Source organism: Gigantopelta aegis, chromosome 7 (assembly GCF_016097555.1).
Source record: "Gigantopelta aegis isolate Gae_Host chromosome 7, Gae_host_genome, whole genome shotgun sequence".
In the NCBI taxonomy this organism is placed as follows: domain Eukaryota; kingdom Metazoa; phylum Mollusca; class Gastropoda; order Neomphalida; family Peltospiridae; genus Gigantopelta; species Gigantopelta aegis.
In genome coordinates this window covers 723152-733584 of record NC_054705.1, presented here as the reverse complement: position 1 = coordinate 733584, position 10433 = coordinate 723152, and the positions used below count along the sequence as shown (strand labels likewise).

The 10433-nt window shown below is 39.6% G+C and overlaps 1 protein-coding gene across 2 annotated transcripts in view; it reads right to left on the bottom strand.

Annotated features, from left to right (window-relative positions):
* The window catches only part of LOC121376826 (failed axon connections homolog), a 22329-nt gene extending 19462 nt beyond the window's left edge, over positions 1 to 2867 (bottom strand). Inside the window, exon 1 of one of the 2 annotated variants that reach the window (XM_041504604.1) lies at positions 2221 to 2867. In XM_041504604.1, coding sequence (XP_041360538.1) covers positions 2221 to 2330 — 110 coding nt within the window. In that variant the 5' untranslated portion in view covers positions 2331 to 2867. Of the gene's footprint in view, positions 1 to 210; positions 284 to 2220 lie in introns of those variants that run through there. The other variant, XM_041504605.1, reaches the window with a different exon arrangement.
* Positions 2868 to 10433: the final 7566 nt, after the last annotated feature.

The window sequence follows — 10433 nt, the reverse complement described above, 5'->3', positions numbered from 1 at the left end:
TGTAAATAGTTGCCGTAATTTATTTATGGTATATTAGTATATTACGATCGCTAAATGTGTTAATTTAATGTTTGACGTCCGTGTTTTGGTCTTGCGGTCTTCGACTTTATTTAATTCCCAAATTCCTGTGCATATAAAAACTATGACACAACGTTGACATTAATATTATTGATGTAAATATTTCAATAACTGCAAAGTGTGTGTACTTACACACTGAAAACATCCCATGGGCTCATAAATAAACCTGGGATAAATTTCCGTTTGATCGACTGTTTTGACATGGCTGCCGGGATTGACCTTGCCCTTCAGTAAAGTTTATTTTCCTCCGAAATTTGTACGATCGATTAGCTATTTTCTTAGTTAAACGTATCCTAATATTGTTTGTACATTATGGCAAATCATTTTATTAATTAAGTGAGGTAATAACTGTACAACTGATTACTGTAATATTAGTGCTTTTAGGAACTATATCCTTGTACGCTGAGAACCTGTTTACACATACTGGTGGCTAAGGTCTGATATATCGGTACACAATGTTTGTAAACAACAGTATAAAAATGCTGTTTTTATAATATTCCCAAAGGCTTTTTCATTAAAACTATTTTATATTGAAATTAGACCAAAAAAGCAATTAGGTAGTGATAGTCACGTGTTTATGCACATTAGAATTTGTTTGTATTATTAACTCGAATTCCCAATGTATTTGCAATGCACTTTAGCGTGAATAATGTCGTTTTCACAATAATCCTAAAGGCTTTTTCATTAAAGCTATTTTATATTGAAATTAGACCAAAAAAGCAATTGTGTAATAATAGTCTCATATTTATGCACATTAGAATTTGTTTGTATTATTAGCTTGAATTCCCAATGTATTTGCTATGCAAAATGAGCGTGTTTTGTGCCTGGTTAATAATGTCGTTTTTATAAATATACTAAAGGCTTTTTCTGTAAAATTGTTTTACGCAAATTTTAGACTAAAAAAACAATTAAGAAATGTTAGTTTTATCTTTATGCACTTTAGAAATTCGCAGAATTAATTATTTCAAGTTGGTAATGCTTTTGCTATGGGCTAAACTGACGTATTTACAAAAGTTGAAGTTTCTTAGGATTTAGAGTGTGCATTTACAAACTGTAAACTGCAAACGGAAGCTGGACCAAAAAGCAATTACTTTATTTATTGAGCAATTGTGTGCATAACGTAATTATTAAATGAAATGATATTTATTTTGTAACTTAGGTAGATCTCTTCCTAGCGTGTCGTAATTTCTGATTGGCTGTTATGACGTCTCGTGGTACTTAAGAAAAAGTATAAAAGGCTGACGTCAATGAACGTCAACGGTTGTTCTCTCACTTGTTCGCGGTCTGACAAACAAACATTAAAGACATGTCCCCTTGTCCAACTTTCCAACTTTATTACATTGCATACATTTAAATTGACACTGGAATAACTTTTACTTATATTTTTTATTAACTTTACCATCTTTATTTAATTAACTTGTTTTATGGAAGCAATATTTATAAGCAACTGCAAGCTGTTTACATTTATTGGAGATGCAGTCCTCACTGGTTTATTATAACTATATCTGAAAGGAAGGGATCTATCTATCTATATGTTGGAAACTTACCTGTGAACATTAACTTTATTTCCATTTACTCATCACCTTTAAATAAATTTATAATTCTGAAAAGTGGAACACTTCATCTTTGCCATCTGTGGATGTTATTTGTATTCTCTGCAGTTTGTTGATATCCTTGGGACGCGGCCACAACAATATATATATATATATATATACACACACACACACACACACACACACACACACACACACATACATTAGAAAGGTGCGCGTGACGTAACCCAGTGGTAAAGCGCTTGCTTGAGGCGTGTTCAGTCTAGGATCGATCCTCATCGGTGGCCCATGGTGCTATTTCTTTTTCCAGCCAGTGCAACACAACTGGCACATCAAAGGCCGTGGTATGTTCTATCCTGTTTGGAATGTAGCATATAAAAATGCCTTGATATTAATGTCAAAATGTAACAGGTTTCCTCTCTAAGACTATTTATCAAAATTACCAAAATGTTTGACGTCCAATAGCTACTGATTACAAATTAATATGCTTTAGTGGTGTCGTTAAACAAAACAAACTTTAAAATTTTTATATACTAAAATATAACAGTGCGAAATAGCGGACAATGACTATTTGGTAACCAATTCTCACCGTTTGAAGAAAATCTTTTTGACGACGAGGGCGACGGCAGCCGCGGTCACGACACCCCCTGCGATGTGCAGCATCTTGTGTGACGTGCTGATATCTCCAAACGCATCCATCGTCCGTCCGGCCGTCGCCACGTGACACTCAGTGTGAAAGAAAGTAAGACTTGGTTTCACGAACCAATGCAGATCACTTCGAGTCAGGTGTTGTGTCGGTTTCGCTGCTCAACGCTGGTTGACCTTGACCACATTCCAGGGCCGTATCCAGGTGGGTGTGACGGTTAACACGCACCAGTTGACGAACCCGTCCAAACGTGTGTGTGTGGGGGGGGGGGGGGGGACATTTTGCAGGACAATATGCAGGGGGTGGTCTACGTGGTAGCCAGCAACGATTCTAGGGCTTCAAACTTGTCATCCCCCCCCCCCGCAAAAAAAAAAAAAAAAAAAAAAAATCTTCCACCCCGCAGAAATCACACACACCCCGGAATGACCCTTCCACACGAACCTGCCTTCAAACTCGCTTGTACAAGGAAACGATCGTTTGGTTGAAGATGTTAAATAATAGACTAAAAGTGTATCTAGAAACGAATGATATATTATCTGAAGTTCAAGCAGGATTCAGGAAACATTAGTCAACAAATGATCATGTCTTTACACTATATGGATTTATAGAACTGATGACAGCACAGAAGAAAACACTTTTTTGTACTTTTATAGATTTTAACAAAGCTTTTGATTCAGTTTGGAGAATTGGACTTTGGGATAAATTACTTTAAAATGGTATAAATGGTAGATGTTTTCAAGTAATTTATAATATGCATCAGAATATCAAAGCTTGTGTCAGCGCACATAATTCTATGACAGATTATTTTCCCTGCTGTGTTGGTGTAAGACAAGGTGGAAATTTATCCCCTTTGTTATTTTCCTTGTTTCTTAATGGTATTGAAGATACATTTAAAATGAATGACTGCCATGGCATAGGCATAGGCGAATTATTCAGTGATTCTTTAATCCATACGTCAATTGTTCTTTTTGCTTTACTCTATGCTGATGACACTGTACTGCTTGCAGATAATTACCAAGATATGCAAAACTCTCTGAATATATTTGATTCGTATTGCACGAAATGGAAACTAACAGTAAATTGTAACAAGACAAAGGTCTTAATCTTTAGTGGGAACAAGAAAGATTACAAAAAGGTGTTTTACCTTGGAAAATCAAAGATTGATAACGTACAAAGTTATAAATATCTTGGTATTATATTTCACAAATCGATTTACTAAGGCAAGAAACATGTTATATACACAAGCACAAAAGGCTATGTTTTTTATTCTACAACAAGGCAGATGTCATAATATTTCTATCCAGTGCCAACTAAAATTATTTGACTGCATGGTTTTACCAGTCCTATTATATGGCAGTGAACTATGGGGTTTTGAAAATTTGTCATTAACTGAAACATTATGTAACCAGTTTATAAAATTGTTATTATCTGTGAGAAAATCTACACCATTGTATATATTATATGGAGAACTTGGACGTTATCCGGTATATATTACCGTTAAAATAAGAATGATCATTTTCTGGTATCGACTAATTACTGGAAAACAGTCCAAGTTGTCAGTATTGGTGTACACATTATTACTGAATGATGTTAATAATAACTTTTATAATCACAAATGGATTATGTATGTTAAATATGTTTTAGATGATGTTGGTTGTACATATTTAGAGGATTCGTCACGAGTATTTTTTAATATGGAAAATGTCAACCGAGTCTATATTAATCGGTATTTGTCGAGGCTCCCGACGCCATATAACCGTAAATAAAATGTGTTGGGTGCGTCGTTAAATAAACCATTTCCTTCCTTCCTTCCTTGTGGAGGCTCTGAGGAGACAAATACCGATTAACTAGACGAGGTTGATAGTTTACATATTACAAATACCGATTAACTAGACAAGGTTGATAGTTTACATAGTAAAAATACCGATTAACTAGACGAGGTTGATAGTTTACATAGTAAAAATACCGATTAACTAGACGAGGTCGATAGTTTACATAGTAAAAATACCGATTAACTAGACGAGGTTGATAGTTTACATATTAAAAATACCGATTAACTAGACGAGGTTGATAGTTTACATATTAAAAATACCGATTAACTAGACGAGGTTGATAGTTTACATAGTAAAAATACCGATTAACTAGACGAGGTCGATAGTTTACATAGTAAAAATACCGATTAACTAGACGAGGTTGATAGTTTACATATTAAAAATACCGATTAACTAGACGAGGTTGATAGTTTACATATTAAAAAACACGAGTAGCGAATTCTATTTATCCTATAACACTTCTAAAATAACAATGTAATTAATTTTTTTGTAAATCACAATACTAAAGTCGCCACCATCGATAATATGACGTCATCACGATTAGCACAGATTAGTTTGACGTCACGCATTTTAAATAAATCTTTAAAAACGTTACGCTCAAGTACACGGGTCTTGATCAGTTGATGGCTAGTAAGCAAATAACCCATCCACGACAACACATTACCTCGAGACCTTGTAAATTTGTATACCATTATTAACCGGGTTAATAATGTAAATTATCACATGAGTTTATGACATAGATATGATAGGTAAGTTATAGGATAAATATGGTTATCACAATGCAATGCTATTACTAGTGCTTCCATGTTGAAAACGTATATTAATACAAAGCTTATGGATCAATACTTACAATCATGGAATACTAATATTGATAACTCATCCAAAGCTTCAAATTATAAATTATTTAAAAATACTGTTGAATTTGAGACATACATCACAATTACAGAGAAAACATTGGTGTCCATTATTACGCTTCAGATTATCAAACCATAATCTTCCAACTGAAACGGGCAGATGGAAAAATGTACCACTGCAAAATAGAATATGTCCATTGTGTAATAATTACGATATCAGAGATAAGTTTCATTATATATTTACATATTTTTCAAGAATGAAAGAAAGCGTTACTTTACCATCTTTCTGTCAGTTTAAACCAAATATCTATCTATCTATCTATATACATATATACATACATACATATATATATATATATATATATATATATATATATATATATATATATATATATATATATATATATATATTAGTATGTATTTACTGTATCTATGTACATTTATGTACACCCACCATCTTGATACAATTATATTGACTGCTGTATGTATATATATATCCCCATATGCCGTAGACTAGGGCCTGAGTTTAAATAAAGTTCAGTTCAGTCGCACCAGACAGTGAACACTGGGTCACACCCGTACGTGAACGCTGGGTCACACCCGTACGTGAACGCTGGGCCACACCAGTAAGTGAACGCTGGGTCACCACAGTCAGAGACCACTGGGTCACACCTGTCAGAGACCGCTGGGTCACACCAGTCAGTGAACACTTGATCACACCAGTCAGTGAACAATGGGTCTCACCAGTCACTGAACGCTGGGTCACACCAGTCACTGAACGCTGGGTCACACCAGTGAACACTGGGTCACAAGAGTCAGAGACCACTGGGTCACACCGGTCAGTGAACGCTGAGTCACACCACACATTGAACGCTGGGTCACACTAGTCAGTGAACGCTGGGTCACACCAGTCAGTAAACGCTGGGTCACACCAGTCAGTAAACGCTGGGTCACACCAGTCAGTAAACGCTGGATCACACCACACATTGAACGCTGAGTCACACCAGTCAGTGAACGCTGGGTCACACTAGTCAGTAAACGCTGGGTCACACCAGTCAGTGAACACTGGGTCACACCAGTCAGTGGACGCTGGGTCACACCAGTCAGTGAACGCTGGATCACACCACACATTGAACGCTGGGTCACACACATTGAACGCTGGGTCACACCAGTCAGTGAACGCTGGGTCACACTAGTCAGTAAACGCTGGGTCATACCAGTCAGTGAACACTGGGTCACACCACACACTGAACGCTGGGTCACACCAGTCAGTGAACACTGGGTTACACCAGTCAGTGAACACTGGGCCACACCAATCAGTGGACGCTGGGTCACACCAGTCAGTGAACGCTGGGTCACAAGAGTCAGTGAACACTGGGTCACGCCAGTCACTGAACGCTGGGTCACACCAGTCAACACTGGGTCACAAGAGTCAGAGACCACTGGGTCACACCGGTCAGTGAACGCAGAGTCACACCACACATTGAACGCTGGGTCACACTAGTCAGTGAACGCTGGGTCACACCAGTCAGTAAACGCTGGGTCACTCCAGTCAGTAAACGCTGGGTCACACCAGTCAGTAAACTCTGGATCACACCACACTTACTTCCCCGGACCCAACAGTTCTGCTACACAAACCACCGAACAAATTGGACATCATTAATGCAGGTTCAGCGAACCTGGACAGGTTGACACAACAAAAAGGTGACCGCTTCATTGGGCATTTACTTCTTGACCAGCCACTTAAGTAAACACGTGAACTTTGAACTCTCTCTCTCTATAAAAACTCACGCGCGCATGAGAAGTAACGGTTTTGGAGTCGGGTTTTATTCTATATTTAAGTGTAATTCACCGTTTTAACGTCACATACTCTTGTTTTACGTGTTACAGGATTGTAGATTGTAGATTAACCAAACTGTGTGTCCATTTCTACGTGGTGAATCCAGGGTCCGCGCCTTTAATTCATGATGTACAATACGCTGCGTCTGACAGTTGTCGCCGCATGTACTATTGTCGCGTAAGGGGTTGATATGGTGGCATACACTCTCAAACATGCGTACATATAGTGTTACGCACCCGCTAGGAAATCTCAATCGATACACGAATCCTCAACAAAAGGTGAGAAATGCAATGCCATGCATACCACACTCATGTTCACCACGCAGCGCTAGGTGTCAGAAGGGGATGTTTAATAGGCCTCCTGGCTCGGTACCCAGCGGTCTTCAGCCGATTCCTTACGGTCCTCATTGCCATGGCCCTGTTGGCAATCCAGTTATCTCCCAAGATCTTGCTGCTAGAAAAAGGGAAACGTTGCACGAGTCTTAACAACGCGCTATCTTCTCGTGCAGATGTTTTACGAGGTTGTCCTGGACGGTTCCTGTCCTTGACGTCTTTGGTTTTTGGGTGTTTTCGTACGAGTCGACTAATTACAGTATGATTCCGACCCAACTGACGTCCAATTTCCATGCATGACAATCCCGCATTATTCATTCCAATAATCTGCCACGTAGTGGCAATGGACAGTTTTCGGCGAACCATTAGACTCTTATTAAAAACAAAAGAAAAATTATTTTCCGAAAACAAGCATACAACTTAATTGAACAAAAACTTTTTTTTTGACTGGCAAGGACAACGAAACGACAGTATGGAGCGTGGGAAGGGACATGATTTTTACAGTATTAATATTGCCTGGCTACCACCCATAATAATAATTTGGTGACAATATAAATGTGGCGGTGCCTAATTATTTTCCAGGTGTATATAATTTATGTATATCATTATTACTTGTTAGATGTAACCGGCCTCGGTGGCGTCGTGGTTAGGCCATCGGTCTACAGGCTGGTAGGTACTGGGTTCGGATCCCAGTCGAGGCATGGAATTTTTAATCCAGATACCGACTCCAAACTCTGAGTGAGTGCTCCGTAAGGCTCAATGGGTAGGTGTAAACCACTTGCACCAACCAGTGATCCATAACTGGTTCAACAAAGGCCATGGTTTGTGCTGTCCTGCCTGTAGGAAGTGGAAATAAAAGATACCTTGCTGCTAATCAAAAAGAGTAGCCCATGTAGTGGCGACAGTGGGTTTCCTCTCAAGATCTGTGTGGTCCTTAAACATATGTCTGACGCCATATAACCGCAAATTAAATGTGTTGAGTGCGTCGTTAAATAAAACATTTCGTTGAATTTAGTGATATTGCATGTAAGGTATTTACTGTCAAATATCTTGTCACGTGTAGATCGATCCCCGTCGGTGGCCCATTAGGATATTTCTCGTTTCACCCAGTACACCACTGGTATATTAAAGGCCGTGGTATGTGTTATCCTGTCTGTGATCCCATGCTACTAAAGAAAAAATGTAGCGGGTTTTCTCTCTAAAACTATTTGTCAAAATTACCAAATGTTTGACATCCAATAGCGGATGATTAATAAATCAATGTGCTCTAGTGGTGTCGTTCAACAAAACAAACAAACTAACTTGTCATGTGTACGTTGCAAATCGATCATGTATATATTTCTCCTGCGCCGTTGTGCCCGAGTTACATCAAAGTGTTCTTGTTGTTGTCGTTGTTGTTGTTGTTGAAGACCTGTTGAAGCACTGTCAGATGTTTCGTTATTAGGAGGGTGGCTGCTCCCCAGAATACTGCATCCTTTCCGTTCGTCCTTTGAGAGGACTGCCACTCCAGAAACCGCCTCGGTAAATCGAAGTTTGCACACGACGGAGATCAATGCACAGAATTAGGAGTTGCACGCACACGGATCACCGTGATCCAGTGGTAAGGCGCTCGCTTGATGCGCGGTCGGTCTAGGATTGATTCCAGTAGGTGGGCCCATTGCGCTATTTCTCGTTCCAGCTAGTGCACCACGACTGGTATATCAAAGGCCGTGGTATGTGCAATCCTGTCTGTGGGATGGTGCATATAAAACATGTCATACTACTATATGTCAAAATTACCAAACGTTTGACATCCAAAAGCCATTAAGCCATGTGATCTAGTGGTGTCGTTAAACAAAACAAAGGTTTTCAGATCATCGTGCAAACACTGACGACAACTCCCACAAGTTCAGCCAGAGAACCTTTCGCCATTTGGTTTATTATGAAGCGCATAAACCAGTCTAGCGGTCGTTTTTTCTGCTCGATCTGTCCCAACTCCGTCTTTGTGATCGCGAAATTGAAGTACATACCGAACGCGAAATTGAAGTCAGTAGCGTAGCATGGCTGGGGCTACCGGGGCGGTTGCCTTGGGCGCAAAATTCTGGACTAATGGAAGGGGGCGCTATAGTTGCCTTGCCCCGAGCGCTGGCAACCCACGCTACGCCACTGATTGAAGTACATCCCGTACGCGAAATTGAAGTACACCCAATACGCGAAATTGAAGTACATCCAGTACGCGAAATTGAGATACATCCCGTACGCGGAATTGAAGTACATCCCGTACGCGAATTGAAGTACATCCAGTATTTGATTTATCTACTATATGTCTGAGCACCATACGTACCACTGATGTGTGCTGGTGGCCATGAAACATCGTGTTTTTTAAAGACGTTTGGCATAAAAGTGCCAGAGATTACAATAATAGGCCTAGCAAGCAGCATGTTTAGCATGGTGTCAGGTAGAAAGATTCATTGGTGCGGTGAAAGCCGCTTTCTTCTGCACTCGACTGATGGAAGAATTTGTGTCTGGAGGCAACCAAATGCCGCCTCTGCCGCCAAGAACATCCATGAAACCATTCCATTTGGCGGTGGTTCTGTGATGATGTGGGGGATGTGTTTCCATTGATTGCAAGTTGGATCTGGTCACTGTTGAAGGCAATGTTAATGGGCCAAGATATCAGAGGGACATCCTGGAAACCGTTGTCGCCCCTCACTTTGACAACCATGTTTTGGCCATGAGACGAGTGTTTGTGGATGACAATGCTAGACCCCATCGAACGCGTGCAGTAATGGATTTCCTATAGCGAAATGCAATCACTAGAATTCCTTGGCCGGCACTAAGCCCCGGCCTCAATCCGATTGAGCATTTTGGTTCAAAGAGTACATCAGAGAATTTTAGCAGAATTGTCAGAAAATTGCAACAGGAATGGCGAGCGATCCAACGTCTGGTCCAGGGCATGAGAATACGTATTGAAGCGATCATCCGTGTCGGTGGAGGTTACACCAGATATTGAAGTTTTGAAGACTTTCTAACACTCTGGACCTTGTTCGAGCATGACAGCCACGAACCACTTCTGCAAATCATTTCAAACTAGCGCCTGTCCCATAGTTAATTTACCTACATTTTCACCCACATTGACACATTTTATTTCCCTTGTAACAGTACACATTAAATTAGGATAAAATTATGTCTTAACTTGATCATGTGACATGCTACATCTACACAAAAAACTAAACAATTTACATGGAATGGGTCAATTAAATAGTCACAGTACATTGCAAAATATAAGTTACTTTCCAAAATCAGGGTGGAGCTTCCA